Source organism: Lichenostomus cassidix, chromosome 2, assembly GCF_008360975.1.
Source record: "Lichenostomus cassidix isolate B80296 chromosome 2, HeHo_3.0, whole genome shotgun sequence".
In the NCBI taxonomy this organism is placed as follows: domain Eukaryota; kingdom Metazoa; phylum Chordata; class Aves; order Passeriformes; family Meliphagidae; genus Lichenostomus; species Lichenostomus cassidix.
In genome coordinates, this window is record NC_139482.1 from 48,219,341 (window position 1) to 48,238,848 (window position 19,508).

At 41.6% G+C, this 19,508-nt stretch overlaps 1 protein-coding gene across 22 annotated transcripts in view; it reads right to left on the reverse strand.

Annotated features, from left to right (window-relative positions):
• ARPP21 (cAMP regulated phosphoprotein 21) overlaps window positions 1-19,508 on the reverse strand; it is a 197,137-nt gene that overhangs the window by 58,171 nt on the left and 119,458 nt on the right. For 11 of the 22 annotated variants that reach the window (XM_085051488.1, XM_085051484.1, XM_085051498.1 and 8 more), the window contains 5 exons: window positions 18,684-18,792; window positions 16,807-16,908; window positions 10,382-10,419; window positions 8,241-8,300; window positions 5,727-5,959 (listed from right to left, as the gene is read on the reverse strand). In XM_085051488.1, the coding sequence (XP_084907614.1) occupies window positions 5,727-5,959; window positions 8,241-8,300; window positions 10,382-10,419; window positions 16,807-16,908; window positions 18,684-18,792 (542 nt within the window). The remainder of the gene's footprint in view (window positions 1-5,726; window positions 5,960-8,240; window positions 8,301-10,381; window positions 10,420-16,806; window positions 16,909-18,683; window positions 18,793-19,508) is intronic. The other 11 variants (XM_085051502.1, XM_085051491.1, XM_085051495.1 and 8 more) reach the window with 8 other exon arrangements.

The window sequence follows — 19,508 nt, forward strand, 5'->3', positions numbered from 1 at the left end:
ACAATCAAGTATCACTTGGTACCTAATGCACCTTAGAAAATGCAAATAGCACATGGGGGCTTTGACTACTGTATGAATGCCCTTAGAATTCTTTTTTTCTTTGTGAAGGGAAAACACTTGATCAAGACATATTTCCCCATTGTTTTTTGAATCACTAGTCTTTTCTACTTTAAAGCAATTCAATAGCATTTTAGAGAGAAGGATAGAAATAGTGATTAGGATATTAGTTCTTATTACTTTTCTCAGGCTGACTGTTTGACTTTGTGTCCTGGCTTTGAAGGTGTACATTTGTTTTGACATCCTGTCCTGCTCTTTTTCCCCACCTCTTCCTTTTGTTTCTCTTTTACTCCTTCTGTGCCTTGACTAGCTTTCTAATCGAAACATGTTCTTTACAAAAAGTCAAAGCACTTAAAAAAGAACATGGAATTTTAATATCACTGATGTTTTAAAAATGTATTATAAGAGCTTTCATTTGAAAGCAATTTGGGGTTTGGTGCCTAGAGAGTGCAGATGCATTTACAAGTATTGGCATGCTTCACAAGTCTCTTCTTTAATACATTTCCTAAGTGCACACTTTTCACTATGCTTGATTTTAACACTAAAATGGCTTCTTAAAAATATTACCCTTGCAATTACATGCCTCCTCCAAACCAGATTTCCTTGACACCATTTTAAATGCTCTGCACCTCTGCAACACAATGCTACAGAGAAATACATTTACCTGCACTCTGCTGAAGGTAGAATGATACCAAAAAGAAAGTGTAGCAGAAGCCTGTGCCTCCTCACTAATTCTCGAACATCAAATTCATTTCTGATGCTATGGAAATATTCATGGGAGATAAAGAAATTCATGGTCTACTCCCTACTTCCAGCCCCACTGTATAGCCTATTCAGTCTATATTCAAATAAAAATTACATGAGAGTATATTTCAAAACTACATACACACTGGAATTACCCTCTGCCTCCCCTGGGGAAGTTTCCATAGGCAGACAGAACACATGAAAGGGAGGATTCTGTCATCTCTCCACCTGGCTGAACACAGTGATGAAGGGACAGGGGGCAATGATGACAAGTTCCTGTCTGGCACAGCAGGCAGGTCTCCTCTATGGTTACCTCACCATCCCAGGTACCCTGGGAGAACAGACGTGAGGCTCTGCAAGAGGAACCAGACAACAGCAAGGATGTTGGTTCACTTGACTGTAGGTTAATTCAGACTATGCCCTGCAGCAGAACTGCTTCCATTAAGAAAAAAGGACAAGTCATAGTTATGGGAGACTCCCTTCTGAAGGGAACTGAAGGCCCAATATGCTGATCAGACTCACTTCTTGGGGTCATCTGCTGCCTCCTCGGGGCCTGGGGTAAAAAGATGTGAAAATAAAACTTTTTATCCTGATACAGCCCTCAGATCATTATCCATTACTTATTTTTCATGTAAGCAGCAATGAAGTCCCAACAAGAAGTCCTTGGGCAATCAAGAGACTTCAAGGCCTTGGAATGATTGGTTAAGGGATCAGGACAACAAGTAGTGTTCTTGCCTGTCCCTCCAGTTGCAGAGACTGATGAAAGAAGAGCCAGCAGATTAAGAACAGTCTCTGAGCCTGATGTCATTGACAGAATTTTTCGTATTTTGATCATGGGTTGGTTTATACAACACCAAGCCTGCTGGTGACAGACAGGGTACACCTATCTCAAAGGGGAAAAATGATCTTTGCAGAGGAGTTATCAGGTCTTTAAATTAGATTTGAAAAGAGAAAGGAATGTAATGCAGCATGCCAGTGTTTAAGGGATGGTGTGCTAGTGAGGTTCTTTGGTCTGACATCCCAGTGGAGGTAGGGGATGGAGATCTGTGTGGCAGTGGAGACACAAAGATTACTGATGTGTTAGAAATTACAGAAGTACCTGAGAATGAACGTGCAGGAGTTACGGCTTTATCCCACAGAAAGGAGGCAGGATCAACAACCCAATTGAAGTGCATCTACACCAATGCACACACGATGGGTAACAAAACAGGAGAAGCTGGAAGTAACTTCACAGCAGGAAAGATATGACAGTCACCATCACACAGTGGAAATATGGTGGGATGACATGCACAAGTGGAGTGCTGCAGGGAATGGCTGTAAATGCCTCAGAAGGGATAGACAAGGAAAAAGAGGTTGTGGGATATGCCTTGTATGTTAGAGAGTGTTTTGACTGTCTAGAGCTTGACAGTGGTGATGAAAGGCTTGACTATTTATGGGTAGAAATCAGAGAAAAGGCCAACAAAGCAGATGTCATGGTGGGAGTTTGTTATAGACCACCAAAGCAGGATGAAGAAGCAGATTAAATATTCTATAAGCAGCTGGGAGAAGTCTCACAATCACTGGCTCTTGTTCTTGTGCACGACTTCAACTTACCAGGTAACTGCTGGAAATATGACACAGCAGTGAGGAAACAGTCTAGGAGGTTCCTGGAATGTGTGGAAGATAACTTCCTAGCACAGCTGCTGAGGGACCCAACTAGGGAAAGTGCCCCACTGGGCCTGTTTTTTGTGACCAGAGAAGGACTTGCGGGTGATGCGATGGGTGGAGGCTGCACTGGGCACAGTGATTATGAAAAGACAGTTTTCAACTCACAGAAGTAAGGAGAGAGGTCTGCAGATTGGCTGCCTTGGACTTCCAGAGGGAGATTTTGGCCTGTTTAGGAAACTGGCTGACAGAGTCCTTGGGAGGCAGTCCTGAAGGACAAAGGGGTCCAGAAAGGCTGGACATTCTGCAAGGACATCTTAAAGGCATAGGAGCATGTTGTAATCGTGCTAAATGACAAGCCAGCATGGAACGCAGCCAGCCTGGCTCTGGAAAAAAAGGGTTATGCAGGGAGAAAATTAGAAAGGCCAAAGCCCAGCTCAAACTTAATCTGGCTACTGCCGTGAAAGACGACAAAAATGTTTTTATAAATCCATTAGCAACAACAGCAAGGCCAAATAGGATCTCCACCCTTCATTAGTTGCAGGGGGAAACACAGTGACAAAGGTTGAGAAAAAGTCTGAGGTACTTAATGCCTTCTCTGCCTGTCTTTAACAGCCAGACCTGTTCTCTGGGTACCCAGTTCCCAGAGCTGGAAGACAGAGCCAGGGGGCAGAACGAAGCCCCCATAATCCAAGGGGAAAGTTATTGATGTGCTACACCACTTAGAAACACATAAGTCTGTGAGGTCAAATGGGATCCACCCAAGGGTTCCGAGGGACAGCGTGGAAGTGCTCAGCAAGCCACTTTTCATCACCTATCAGCAGTTCCAGTGGGATGTCCCAGTTGAGTGGAAGTTAGCAAATGTGATGCCCACCTACAAGAAAGGAAAATCTGGGGAACTAAAGGCCTTTCAGTCTGACCTTGGTGTGAGAAAACTTACAGAGCAGATCATCTTCAGTGCCATTACATAGCACATACAGTACAACCAGGCAATAGGGCCCAGTCAACATGAGGTTATGAAAGGCAGGTCCTACTTAACCAACCTGATCTCCTATGACATGGTGACCCACTTAGTGGATGAGGGAAAGGCTACAGATGCTGTCAACCTGGACTTCAGTAAAGCCTTCAACACTGTTTTTCACAATACTCTCCTGGAAAATCTGGCTGCTCATGGCCCGGATGGGTGTACAGTTCACCCTGCCTGATGGCCAAGTCCAGAGTTGGGGTGAATGGAACTACACACAGTTGGAAGCTGATCACAAGTGGTATCCCCCCGGGCTCAGTATTATGGCCAGTCCTGTTCAATGCCTTTATCCATAATCTGGACAACAGGATCAAGTGCACCCTCAGGAAGTTTGCAGATGATAGCAAGCTGGGAGGGAGTGCTGATCTGCTGGAAGGTAAAAAGGCTTTACAGAGGGATCTGGATAGGCTGGATCAATTGGCTGAGGCTAATTTTATGACATTCAATGAGATAAAGTGCCAGATCCTGCCCTTGGGTCACAATAACCCCATACAGAATGGCCAGTGGAAAAGGACTTAAGGGTGTTGGTCAACAGCCAGCTGGATATGAGCCAGCAGTGTTCCCAGGTAGCCAAGAAAGCCAATGGCATCCTGGCCTGTATCAGCAATAGTGTGGCCAGCAGCACCAGGGCAGTGATTGTCCCCCTGTACTCAGCACTGGTGAGGCTGCCCCTCAAATCCTGTGTTCAGTTCTTGGCCCCTCACTACAAGGACATTGAGATGCTGCAGTGTGTCCAGAGAACGGCAGCAGAGCTGGTGATGGGTCTGGAACACAAGTCTTTTAAGGAGTGGCTAAGAGATCTGGTGTTGTTTAGGCTCAGGCTCAGAGGTTTTTTTTTGCTCTCTACAACTATCTGAAAGGGAGTTGTAGCAAAGTAACTCTCCCAGGTAACAAGTGACAGGATGAGAGTGCCAGGATGAAGTTTCATGAGGGGAGGTTTAGGTTGGATATTAGGAAGAAATGTCTTCACTGAAAAAATCATCAAGCATTGTAACAGACTATCCAGGGAAGTGACTGAGTCAACATCCCCAGAGGTTATTTAAAACACATGTAAATGTGACCCTTGGGAGCATGGTTTAGGGGTGCACTTGACCATGTTATGTTAACAGTTGGACTTGGTGACCTTAAGTCTTTCCAATTCAAGTGGCTTTCTGATTGTCTAAAATTTTAAACTACATCCAACATCTAGAGATCCAGAGTGTAATTACTGTGTCAAAGGCTTTATTTATTTATTCTGAACACTCCATTCTCCAGCATCCTGAATCACACAAAAGCTACCGTAAAATTTGGGGGATAGGAGTGAAATCTGACCAACCTAGGTATGATAAACTGGGTGTAAATTAAGTACCATCCATAAAACAGCCTCAAGCTGAAAGAGCACTAAGTGCTAAGTATTGATTACCATTTGTCCTGTACTATATATATCAAATGAACCAATCTGATGGAATCATCTGATGGCCTCATTATTTATTATGCACTTTTAACCTGAAGTATAATAGAATAGCTTAATGGCACAGCTTGAAATTACTTAGATCTGGACCCTGTGACTCACTCATATGTTAGTGTACTCGTAAAGTTAATGCAAATAAATGCAGAATTCCCACCAGGTTCATAGACTCCTTAAATGGTGCTTTCATTTAATGGGAGCTAAACTAGAAAACTGAGAGATTGTCAGACCTCTGGGAATCCACCATGTCTGCCTGCTTCCACCACAGCCTCATCTGCCAGCACCAAGGCAGAGGCTGTACTCCAAAATACAGATGGTTTGCATTTTAGCAATGACAAAATGTTCTTGGATTTCTCCTCAGATATCTGACATTTAATTATTCACAGCTCCACTATATTAAGATTAGCAAAAACGTAAAATCTGTGCTTTCTCTGTAAGCAGTACCACCTTTCCAGGCTACAAGTGCAGATGGTGTTCAAATAGGGTGTGCACATACTATACTCCATGGAAAGCCTACCCCTCCTATGATTTGCAAACCTCAGGCACTGTGTTTTTCTTGGCTCCTAAAAGCTCAGAAGCAGGTATGCAGACACTAGCACCCACAGAGTGACGTACACATCTCCTGTGCACAGGAAACACAACTGTTTATGTATTTTGCCATCTAGTCCAACCATGAGGGTCAGAATACATGTTCTCTGAAGGTCCCTTCCAACCCAAGCCTTTCTGTGACAGATCATACTCAGACAAGCACCAGTACAGCCCTCTATCACCACACAACAAAAAGCACTGTGGACCCAATACAGTACTAGCTACCTGTTTTAGACAGTTTGCCGGTACTTCTGTTACTTGATGAGCTGTCACCTCTTGTCAGGACAGTTATCCCACCAAAACTGGCTGTCTTTGTTATGGCTGGCTTCAAATTTCGATTTGAGCTGTCCGAGTCTGTGCTGCTCCATGGCCTCTGGTGGTCTGTCCACTTTAATTCGTTCTCTGTACTGCTCTGTCGACTGCCAGATGTCTTGCTGATGCTGTCTCTGTTACCCCTACAGACATAATGAAACAAAGATTTATACACAAATAAAACCATGTCAAGGCAGAGTCTATCTCTGGGTACCCTGCAGTGACCCTAACAAAAAAAGGGAAAATCTCTGCCTTTACAAAAGCATGTTTGAAAAGGGATTTGACCCCCATACTTATCTGCCTTTGGCATGTAAAGACTGCTATAACCTTTTTACATGCACAGCACTTACCACCCTCCCCTTCTGGATATCTCCTCAGAGCACTTCACCAGATGGGGCTGACATAGCAGTATTACCCAGCACTGACGTAGCATTTCTGTTGCCTGTTGAGTGCTCCCTTCCCTCAGCAAGCCCCTCACTAGTTTTCACTTTGCTGTCCATACTTCGTGATGTTTTTTTCACCAGCTTTACCTGTGCTCTACCTTTGTCTTCATATCCTTATTTGTATTGCACCTCGCTCCCAGCCATTAGCAGCTTTGTGAAGTTATCCAAAGCCTTCCCTAAAATTGTCCTCTCAGTGACCCCAATCTCTTCAATGCTGATGCTTTACTTAGAGACCCAGGAGTTGGTTAATTTTATTTTCCCCCTGCATACAACAATGGTGAAATTCTCTGGGTAGAGGCTGCCTGTCCCTGAACAGTTGCAGAGCACCCAGTGCACTGTGAGTAATAATACAGTAAACTGTGACCAGAATTTGGAGGAGAGTTTGGCTTATTTATGGTGAACTACTTACACTGCACTGCTAAAATGACAAAACCAGAATGCATATCATGGCTTAGTGCACCTTGACTGTTATCCCAAGTGATGCTCTTAACACTGTATTTGGAAGGATTTTAGAAGACTTTTTTCCTACTCCTCTGTCTTATATTACAGCATAATGCCTTGCAGGCTCAACGCTCTTTCTACAACTCAAAAGAATGTGACTGTATCTGTTTAATTTTTTTGGGCCCCTTTTTCCTTGTGAACTTGGTTCCTGCTTTTTACTAGGAGAACCTGCTGAGCTGTGTCACTTGGGACATGAAGGAGGCAGTGTGTCAAAGACAGGATCAGGCTGTTGTATTCCTTGCCTGTAACAGAGCCTCTCTCAGATGTGATCAGCAGTATAAACCTGTTGACCTTTGCTAGACCCAGACAGTGGGAAAGGATGAAGAGACACAGCACAGAAGCAACAACACAAAAAAAAGGAAAAAGATTTTAAAACAAAATTATCCTTTAAGATTTAATCAGAAAGAAAAAAAACCCCAAGGTATATTATTTACAGACTCTTTTGGATTCTCATGCTTAAAAACTAACAATTCTCTTATAATTATATTTATATTTTAGTGAAAAAGAAGGAGAGAAACAGAATGCTATTGTATCCCCATTTTCTGTGGCTTTGGGTTACAAAAATTTTCTTTCAGTTTCCCAAACTCAAACAGACATTAGCTTTTAAGAGTGTGTGTGTAGAACCCTCCTAACTCTTGGATGCCCAACCCAGGACTCTCAGATCATCAAGGCTAACCCAAAGCAAGGAGTAAAGCTTTTTTGCCTGCTGCCTGTGGTCATGGGGTGCAGAAGCAGATGCTCCAGCACTTTTCCTTATCTGGCACAATCTCTCCATCTCCTCTGTGGCTGCTGTGATGTCATGCAGACTCAGCAACCACACATCAAATTTTCTCCTCACACATCCTTTTGTCCTCATAGTGAAAAAATATATACTATAAATGATATAGGTTTGAAGTGAAGTATGCAAACCACAATGGACACAGACATCTAGTGATTTCTGCCTAGCTGTCCATGTGCCTTAACAGATGATCTTAACAGGATGCATCTGAATGTTTTCTGTGCAGAAGGAGTTGGAGTTGGGAAGACAAAGTTCACAGAAAAAAAGTTTCAAAACATAGATACTTCAGATAAGGGAACTTCAATCAGTCTTGACGGAATGTACTTTAGCTTTTAACAAACCAACAAAAGGAAAAAAGGTCAGTCTGGGCACTAGTCTATGAAACGTGCCTGTCATATATGCTCCAGCAAAAATGAGCTACCACCAGTCTCTCCCAAACAGTCACAGTCTGAGCAGCCAGGCAGCTGAAAATCTCATGGGGTTTCTGAGGCAGTGATCCATAAAACCAAAGAAAGGGTCCTGGTGTTACCTCTGCATTCAGAGAACATGGAAAGAATGGGGTAGAACTCTTGTTCTCCATGCTCCTTTCTAATCAGCAAACTGACACACCCACACATGTCAAGGTCTCCCTTGGCAAGGATACAGATAGAATCATGAGTGAGATGCACTGGGAAATATATATTAAATAAAATTCATACAAACCTAAACAGCTGTCTTTTCTTATGCGTATCATTGCATATGCTACTGTCTTCCAACAGCCTACTGAAAAGTGAAAAGAAAGATTATGCTAACAAACATTTAAATTTAAACATCAAATTTATATGATCTGTAAAGCTGTATTTGATTTTTAGATACATCTTTAAATTTGTGCTAGATTCAGTTTAAAAAAACAAGGCTAAAATTGTCCCCTCCTCCCTCTCCCGTGGCTGTGCACAGTCAACTGAACATAAGAAACATCAGCCAGGGAGGCTGAAGGCCATTTAGCATTTCTTGTTACTAGGCAAGGTAATTCTCAGAAGCTGAGGAACCATACATCTACATCCAAAGGAAAATTCATAAAAATATCACCTAATACAAACATAAAAAATACAAGCCAGCAAAATACTGCATATGTAATTTTAAGTACTTGCTAACTTGCTTGGAAGTCTTTGCAGCTCAGAGAAATGCTCAGATCCTCTGACAAAAAAGAAAGGCAAAGCACTTAAACACATACCTAACTTTCAATGCAGCAAATCAACAGGATTGCTCATGTGCACAGAGCTAAGTACAAGTTTAAGTGCTTCACCTGATCAAAGGCTGTAGGGCATGCAGCAAGAAAAAGCAGTGTTCTGCAGAATGCAGCTGAAGTCTCCCTCAGGACAGCAACAGTGCGGGCAACACAATTCCCAGCCTGGCCTTTTCCTGGTCTCTGCTTGGGTATGCATTCTCACCCAGGGAAGCTGGTCAGTCAGCTCATGGGTTTGAGCACAGAAAGCATGTGCAAATACCAGAACTGACCACATTCTCCTTCACAAGGGTGTGGGATTTAATGCATGAACCAGGGGAGGCCTGGCTGTGGAGTTCATGGTTTATCCCATAAAGGTACCCACCCTACCCTTGGCAGCGCAGCCTGAGTGCTTTCCATGCTGATTTGGAAATGTGAACAATTGTGTCATGTTTGTTGTCCCAATCTCTCCTGAGACGGAAAAATAGGTTTATGGGAGCATCTGCATTTTGCTTTGCGGATTCCTCTGTTGCAATTTTGATTTATTTTGATAAAACGGATCTCCATAGTCACAACACAGAAGAAGCAGCTGAGGAAATACCCTTGGCCCTCAGAATGTAAGGTGGTTAGATGACTGTGGCCATGATCTCCTGAGGGCCTTCCCTCATTCAACTTACAGAAGTGTCCATCGGAAAAGCTGGTTTGTACCATTACTGTGGAGCCATTTTCTATGGGAACAGCTTCACCCCTAAATCCATCTGACAGATGTAAGGATGGACAGAGAACAAAATACTGTAAGAAATAGCCTCCCCTTATCCAAGGGGGTGATAAACAGTTTTAAAACCTGTGCAGAACAGACTTGGGTGAGCACTGCTCAAACACTCAGCAGTGAAATCGCTACTTTTGGTTAAAATCCTTATCTGCCATAAAGGTGCACAATTTTCAAGATTTTCAACACAGTTAAGCAAATTTACGGATGTTATGGAGCCAACACTTAATATTTTGTAGATCTTAAACACTGTTTCCTCTTCCATTTGGTTTGAGTGGATTTAACACAACAAAAATAACATTCACAGGAAGTATCACACGGTAATGCAAAGTAACAGTGAGCTCAAATGTCACCATCTCATTACTACGCTGCAGCAGTAAAGCAGGAACTTGTGTGGAACTTGTGAGCTTTCACAAGCAACAAGGGATGTCAATGCTGCTGCCCAGTCCCCCAGGAGAGTAGGTTAAACAACAGAAACCCAAGTCTGGTGTTTCAGAAATACCATCATCCAGCCACTGCTAGAGTGCTTTTTAAAGATCAATAAGTTAAATTCTAAAGGCACTCCAGAGACAGAATAGTCATTTAAAACAAAAGCTTAGATGGCTCCCCCTTTCTCCCACAATCTGCTTTTCAAACTGAAATGCAAAGCCTCAGGAAAGCAGCAGTAATACTGTATCTGCTCAGATACCATACTGCAAGGCAAGCTCTATTACCGCCTCTTAAAGCACAGAATCACTGCAGATAATATGGATTACAAATTTGCTAAACAGCCTTCACATTAAGATAAATGACTATAGAACTATAGATAGACAAAATAATAAGAGAAACATGTAAGTTTAACACACACACACAAAATAAAGCTATTTTTACCTGTTTTCCACAAAAAGGTTTTCCTGGGAGCAAACTGACTGAAAAATAAAAAAGGCATTGTATCAGACGTTCTAGATATGCTCTGCTGTTCCAATTTCTTCCTTGATTTTAGAATTGCCTCCCCTGCTCAGGCTTAAGGGGATTTCAATTCATGCATCATTTGCATTTGCAGTAGACAAGAGGGGGAAAAAGGTCAAGAATAAGGTCAGGCCAGTAAAATAAATTCCATGCATTACAACACATTGCCAATGAGGTGTCTCAGTTTGGTAACAAACTGAAACTTCTCAGTCGAGAGATCTGAAGAAGGCAGTATGTGCAAAATACTGGCAATTTGAAGGGGGAAAATGCCTTTCCTGCATCATAAAAGGTTCCACTGGTCTGGCCTACCACCTCTAAATCAGATTGCAGGATAGCACAGAGCTGCAGGTAGGAAGGACAAACAGAAGGAAAGCATGCAGAATTGACAACGTCCCTCAAAGGGAGAGAAGATACTGCAGTACTTAGAAATAGCGTGTAACTTCACATTTTACAGTTGGAGAGGGAACATTGAGATATAAAATGATAATAACCTTCTTAATAATAATATTAACAACAATCATAGCAAGAAGGCTCTCTGCTGGAGGACTTAGATCCCAAAAAAGGTGAAGGGCTCAGAAGAAATAAATCCTATGGGCAAGTGTATCATTCTTTCAGAATTACTTAATTTTTTATGCAGAGAAATGAAGCTGTGCTCAATTTCCCATGAATAATTCTCCCTCTTTGATTTTTTAATTTCCCTCCTATTTCATGTTTGCTGCACAAAATGCCTCGTAGCTGTCACTGGATTATATCTCGAGGAGGTACAGAAGAAAGAATAGGCAGTACTTGCATGGAATTTGAACAAAAGGCAGGCAAAAGGAGCAGGGCACCAGAGATCATGCCCATTACTTCTGTGACAAGAGGACTCAGCTCAAAGAATAATGAAATGCCATCATTAACTTTGTTAAATTTTAACAGTATGGGGTAGGCACAGATTTTGGATATTTCTGTTTTGAAAAGGGTGAGCTAATGACCCACTCAAAAGAGTGCTGACCAACATCAGAAGCAACACCCTGCTCATTCCTAAAGCTCCAGCTGTTGCCTGGGCAAAGTTTTCCCTTGGCACCAAAGCCAGTGCTGTCCCATCAATTTACAAAAGGAAGAAATTTATCCGTGAGATGGCAATGCAATTTGTCATTAGAATGTAATTCACCCACTCAGAAGCCACATTGGGGAACATCTGACAGTTCTGTGGGCTTCCCAGGAAAGCTCCCACCCTGCACTCCTGCTAAATTTGCAAGGCTCTGGGCTGCATCAGGGCCAAGCACATTTCTCCTTAGTGTGAAGCCTCAGGACATCAGAAGCAAGCTCTCCATTGCCAGGAACCAAATTCCCACAACCTACAGCAGACCTAGGGTTTCATCCCAGGTGGAGAGAAGATACTATTTCACCCAAAATCACTGGGATCCTTTGTACAACTACAACACTGTGTCTTCTCTCATTTTATGTCCCTCACTCAGCTACCAGGTTTCATATTTAACAATTGTGGCTGTTCAGACATCAGCAGAGTCTAACTATGCTGAAGCAAAAAGCCCCACAAAAGCATAGTGAAATCACCCCATGGGCTTTTACAGCCTAGACTGTGGGGCCATATTTTCATCTTGAGATTCATGAGGGACATTTGTGCATTGACTTCTGTGCAGACACATTCCAAGACACAGAATTACAGCTATTCTTACAGAAAAACTTTTGCTAAGACCAGAGTACTGGTCTGTGTACCCACAAAGGTACAAAAGCAAATTTACTTTGTTTTTTTTAAATTTTTTTAAGAGACTGTGACATAAAGCAGAATAAATATCTGGGATTTATATGTTATCAAGCAAACAGAAAAGTCTGCTTCCTTTTCAGTGTCTTGATGGGAACCACTATTAAGTGTACTACAGACTTTAAACGGAGTCCATATTAACTCCATTTGTCTTCTTGGCTGATGATGCTGGGACAGTGCCACACAATCCCTGGAAATTATTCTTCAGTACAGGTGTGAGGCTGAGAGGTAGAGAAGACAGGCACTTTTTTATTATGTTATTCTTACTACTAAAAATCAGATGGCTACGCAGCTCTGGATAGAAATTTAGTTACTACAAGGTCAGGACTCACTTTCCTGATCTATAGCATCTACAATGCTCAATTTAAAGCACCAGGAAAGCTTAAACACCCAGCATAGCTGTTGTAAAAAAAGTCCTTAATACACTTGGCTCTCGTATATGCTTCATACACACTGACAACAAACCTATCAGATCAAAATATTCTGTAAGATTACCTACAAGTTAGTGTCCTTGGAGATCTCTGCGTGCAAGGTTTCCATTAGGGTGCTCCATATGACTAATTGTTATTTATGAAATGAGTATTTCACTTTTCCAATTTCCATGAACCTTTTAAGGTCTCAACTGGAAAACGTGCATCAGTTCTGCCTGTGCACTAGGTATACTGGGAGTTGCTGCTCTTGTTTTTAATTACATTAGCCAGCACAGATAACTATTAACATGCAGCAATATCCTGTAGTGGATACCATAAGGTAATAATTTTCATGTCAGTTAACAAGATGTGATAGATCTCAGGCTTCCAACTAATGCCTATTATTTCAACTGCAGTCACAAAGAAAGTCTTTGTACAGAAGAGCAGGAGTTTTAGTATCTACAGGTTTATGGTAGCCAACATGAGGTGTGCCTTTGATTTTTTTTTTTTTTAATAAATATTAAGCCCTCTTCTTCCTAGTCTTTTCACCCTGAGGCCACATTTTCAAATATTTCTTTCATTTCTCTCTTTAATCAGAGAGTGATCAAGATTCTCTGAGTTTTCTTAACTAGAGGAATCATGACTTACTGTAGCTAAGGGATCTAGTTCTTCAAAATACACTCCTTAGTCAAAAATAGCCACTACAGTTGACAGGAGAAAATAAAAAGCATGGTGTATTTCCTTTAATAAGTTCCATGTGTACCACGGGCAATTCTAGTGCTTGTGTAAGTAAGAAAACATCTACATTTTGCAGTGAATACAGAATGTTTCCCAGAGAATACATTTATGAACACTGAATGGTCCTAGCGTGACTCTGGCTCATGAGGTTATATATTGCGTTAACCCTGAAGAATGAAATTCCCCCCATGTAATTTGATTGCTAGTCTTTAGAATCAATTTTCTGCATGCTTAAAAGCCAAACATCATGTATCATTTAGGCACGCATTTGGGATTCTCTGTTAAATCCACACACAGGGAAATAAGAACTTTTTTAATTTCTGTATGTTGTTCTTTGTCTTTCTTGGACAATTACTTTTCAACTTCGCAAAGGAAACTAAACCAGTTCAAACAAGGAACTTCCCTGCAAGACCCAGACAGTCCAGGTCCTCTTCTCCAGGGCTGTGAAATTCACAAATTGTTTTAAAACTAAGTTTCCAGTAAAAACATGTTTTGAAAAGGAAGGTTGTAGGTTTTGCAATTTAAAAATAACGTTCAAAATAGTTTTAGGCATAACAGAGCTCAGTCCGCACTTTTTACTGCTAGCAGCCTGAAAAATTTGAGGTGCACTTTGCAGTTCTTATTTCAGTGAGCTGGAATGATCATGTTTATTAACTATTTATTTCTTCACCAATCATTTTATTAGGATATCAAACTAACATGCTTCCAAATCCCTGCCACTTGCTTATACAGGAGTCATTAAAATTTCCAGCTCTCCTTGTCAAAATTTATGATAGCCAACACAGCAGATGGAAAACTTGCCAGAAAGTGTAATTTAAACTGACTAATATCAGACTAATCATCATAAGGACTATCATAATGATGGCATTACTCATGAACATACTTATTTTGTTTAAACCTTCCCACTTGGAAATGAAGAGACCTGGTACACTAGAGCACTGCAAGATCTAATGAAGGACAGGCAAGCTTTCTGTTGGTATGTGCAGTCCAGGTTAAGACATTTTTCACACCACCTGAAACAGGCATAGAATTTTTTGCCCTGTAAACAGATTTCCTTTTCGTCATTAATTTTGTTTATGAAGTTCTGACTCTTGGGTAATATGTTATCCAAAGGGTTTTGGGTTCCTCAAACGTGTTTGGGGGGGTGGGGGGGAATGTTGCTGGATGCAATAAGTTACAGCAGTACTCTTGACCTTCATGGCTGCCCTTTGAAGGCCTCTCATGCACGCTCTTTTCATGCATACTCTAATTAGAAGTGATGTATCTATGATCCATTTTCTAAGATTAATAAGCAAGGAACTGATAAAGGCTTGACTTCTGCAGTGTAAACACTACAGAGGTGATTAAAATACCACATGATTAATCCATCTGTGATTCTCTTTCTACATCTGTAATTTGCAGAGGAACAAGGCTTAGGTACCTACCTCACATAAACCTGGGGAGAACTGGATTAATTAATGACTGCAGAGGGCCTTAAAACTTCAAAGTCTTACATGCAGTAAGTGACTATCTACAATACGAAGCCATTTCTCTCTTTCCTAAAACTGAAAAAAATACGTTGTCGTCCACCACCACAACCATTGGTATCATCCTAAAAACACCTTGTGTCTGCAAGGACTGCTCCATCCAAAAAAAGCTCAGCTAAGACATATATTGGCTGTTAACATCAAACACACAGCTTGCTGAAATTCACTGCACTATGATGCTCACTAACACCTGTAATAGCAGAGAGAGAGAGAGAGCAAAGGAGTGGATATGAGAGAGAGAGGGAGAGATAATCTAACATTGCTGATCTTTAAAAATGCTCCCTCCTGATTCCATTTAAAATGCCTGCCACAAACCACACTGTTACTTAGGTCCTGCCACTCAAAAATGCTAACCCAATGGACCACAACCACCTCCTGCTGTGGGCTATTCAAATGCTCACCACTTGGCTGCTTTTAGAACTCAAATATCTAAATGTAACAGCAGCCAATACATTATGGAGCCACTTTCAGCACACTTTTCCAGCCACCTCTGTTTCCCAGCCTGGCATTTCTAGCTGCCACTTGTGATAGAAACTGGACTATTTTGGTAATGACTTTCCATTTGGTAGTTTTTAACATTTTGCCTCATCTGAATTCTGTTTCAAAACCCGAAGATTTTTTTGGTTTTGCTCAAGTTTCTTTGTAATATGCCCAAACCTGCATATTTTCTATAGAAACTTGTTGCAAAGAGGATTTTGCAGCTCTTGAACTTGGCAACTCTATCACATATAGACTGTGACTGTATTTACATCAGACCCACATGCTGAAAGCAAAACATAAACTGAAGGGCCTCTGCTTTTACTGGCATCATCTCAGCCAAGAAAAAAGAATGAGGCTAAAAACATTTAGATGTAGCTAGCTATTTACTGAGAAGCAATTGAGACAACACACACCTGAAAACTATACAGTGTATTCTGCCAAAAAAACCCAACCTAGACATATGCAACTCCCAAACCAGATAATAATACTATTAGCCCTGCAACATACAAACAGTTTTAATTTAAAAGGACACTGCTCAATATGATTTTCAGAACCAGTTTTAATTGGATTTATTCCCATATTCCTCTAAATGGCAGAACTGCCACTGAGATGAGAGATAAAACATTAAAATGCTGACCTTTTTTATTTTTTCCTTTTTTCCCCTCATCATTACTGTATCATAGCAAATTGTGTGTTCTTTTTTTTCAGGAACATCAGGTATTGCTCACAGATGTTTCAGATTTAAATGTTTTCCTCTAGCAATATACCTTGTGCAAGTTCTGATTTTTTGGTAAGGGTTAGAATTATAATGTCTGCTTCTTTTTATTCCTTTCAGAATATAATCATCAACAGCATGACTGACTCTTTCTGATGGCAGTTCTTTAATCAGTAATTAAAAAAAAATTATGCAACTCCATGTTTAACTTCTGCCCTTTCTTTGCTCTCAGTGTCTTGATGCTACAGCACTGGCCCAAAGAAACAAAAACCTGCAGAGGAGTCTCTGCAGAAGGGCACTTATAAGATTTGATCCAGCCTGAAAGAAATATAAAATAACACAGCTATTTGAAATTATTGAGAGTGTCCCCTTAAATCACTACTCTTCAGCTGCCAAAAGAGAAGGAAAAAAGAAGTAAACCCAGGCCACGAGAACATGAACATTCAAAGAAACAGGATAACCACTCCCCAGACAACATGCTGGGCCTGATTTCTCCTCTACCCTTCTCCCTGCAACTCTCATCACCTCACTCTCCAGAAGTCAACCTCCACTCCTCTAAAGCTCTTCTGGGACCTTCTGTGCCAATCTGCTTTCCCTGTCATCTCCAGCTCCACAGGGCAATTCCAGCTGCAGTGTTGTTGAAGGAGGGGGCAAGACTGTCTGACTACCGGCGAAGGAATGGCACTAAAGAGGCAATTAAAATAACTACTCACATCTTGTGCAAATATTCTCTCCCTCACTCTCTGATACTCCTCTTCTCTCTCTTCAATTGATTTACTTCGTCTGTCATCTCTAAATGGAAGAATTCTGTTTTGCTGAGCAGAAAGAAAACCAGGAGGGTTATATAAGTTGAGCTGTTAAAAACTGCCATTAAGTAACTGTCAGCTGAGAATAATAAATGTTCACTTAAACAAATGAAGCACGAAAATGATAGCTGTCGTTCCTGCACAAAGCACCCTGCAGGACCAGGTGCTCGAGGATTTCCAGTTAGATACTGCACATAGGTTCATAGAGCAGGTGGCCAAAAGGAGGCTTTCTGCACAGCTTTCATGGACCTGCCATCCTAAAACTGGGGGTTCTCACCCCAGGTCTGAGTGCCATTGTTCTCAACTGCTAACATTTCTCAGTTCTCCTACCAGCTGTGAGGAGCAGGAGGGCAGGCAGTGGTGTGCTACCTAAGAAATTGAGGAAGAAAGAGGGTAACTAGGCTGCAAGAGCTAAACTGTAAACCCTAGAAGAAACCCACAAAGTCTATCTGTGCAAGAAGAAGTCCCAGATATTTGGCACAAGTTTTAACCATTTTCACACCTCCACTGAAGTTTTGCTGGGAAAAGAAGGGCCATTTTTGCTTCTTGGTAAACCACAGTGTGGGAAATGGCTGCGCCATGGGAAAGAGGAGAGGAGAAGACAACCCCCATTGGGAAATGCTTCATTGGCAAGTGGGTTTCAAGGACTGCTCCTTCTCCCCCTGCACCCCAGCACCGGGTGAGATAGGTCATGCTCCTTTCCTTTGATTGATCCCCACAGTCACCACACCCTGAAATTGCTCAGGGCTTGTTTTCAAAGACAACTTGGATGCAGCAGAACTGGCAAGGCTGCCATGTAAAACTGAAAGTCAAGGAAAAAATGGGTGAAAAAACGAAAGAAGAAAAAATCAGTCCTTTACTGAAAACATGAAGGAAAGTGGCAACAAGAGACTCACTGGATGGTTCCTCCACCAATATAACCCTAGCAAAGAAAGCATATGCTGTCTTCTTACCTGTGAGAACTTTCTCATAAATGCAAATCACATCAGAACCATTTCAGATTTTTTTTTTTGTTAATCTATTCCACATACACAGCTTGCACTGGATTGAAACAGCACAACACCCATTTTTAAAGGCAGCACAAACACACACATTTCCCTGGCGCTCCCCTACTCATCAAGCTTTCCTAAGGTAAGGTAGTGTTATGGCACAGGCAACACAGAGGGGGAACGTCTGCCACAGTACATGCACAAGCAAGTAAGTTACACAGACAGTAAAAGGTGGTGAGGGCACAGGAGGAGGAAGGGAACTAAAAGATGAACCTCATTTATTTTTGGTGAAAATTTAGGATCTTTAAAAAAACAGTTCAACCTGGCCTCACCATCACATACTTGGGGCTTTTTTGGTTTTGGGGTTTTTTTTTCCCTCTCTCCTTTTTGGGCTATATCAGTTCATCATTGGTCCATACCAAAATCCAACTCTGAATGGGTACAATGGAAGAAGGAAGCTACAGGGAGCGTAACAACTGCCATAGTTAGGCAAGACATTGAGGAATGCAACTGACACAGCCTTCCACGCAGCCCGGAGCCACTGGCATTCCCCCTCCCGTGTCATGCAGCAAGTCCTGCGCCAAGCAAACCACCCATGCAAACCCACACACTGCCACGGCTGAAGCGGCCACGCTGGGGCTCGATGCCACCCACGGTGTACGTATGCCAAAGGAGCTGGGCAGGGGCAGGAGGGCAGGGGAGGAGGAGAGCAACAACAAAAGAACAACAATAACATCAGTCAGCCCACCTTCAAAAACAGAACAAATTTCAGCAACTCTCGAACCGAGAACCAACCTGATTGTCTTCTTTATCAATACTAGAGTTATCTCGCTTCAAGATAAATCGCTTCTGGGATTCTTCACCTTTTTCATCTTTTAAATGTTCAGAAAACCTTTGCTCTGGTCTGCCAGCAAAGTAAAACATAGCAATAAAAAAATCTTTCTTTTGGTTTTGCTTTGATCTTTATTTCTCAGTGCTCTTTGTTTTCACAGAGGCATTCAGTGCAAAAGCAGTTAACATTTGTGAGATGCTGCCTATAGCTGTCTGAGGCTGCTGTATCTCTGCTAACTGTTATTGCTATAAATAGCTTTTGTTGTTGTTGTGTAGCAAGGAATGGGAATCCAAAGTCTCAGTCACTGAAATATTTAGACTCTCCTCACTGTGACTGAAGGACAGGGAAAACAAATTACCATACTGTATGTTAATTTGCTTTCTTCAGTAGCTGGGACCTCCAGCAACACTGCTGCTTAGTTAAGTCTATCCATCTTGAAAAGCAAGGAAAAACTGGTAGAAATCTTAAAAAACACAACACAAAATGAAACCAAAACTAAACACCCAAGAGTTTCCTCATTCCTAGTAAACAAAACCAGTAAAGGGAGGGACTGATGATGTTTTGCTTAAACAGAATTTTATCTCATCACCATTAAGTGAGAAAAATACTCCAGAAAAATCATACAGTATCAATTAGGTCCTTGATTTAAACTCATACATTTATTTATTTTAAAAGCCAAACCCCACTGCCTTTGGCTCAACATTTTCAGGATTGTAAGCTGTTATGATACCATGCCATGTTCTCACTTTGTGCAAAAAACCCAGTATCTTATGTCACCTCACCTTGTG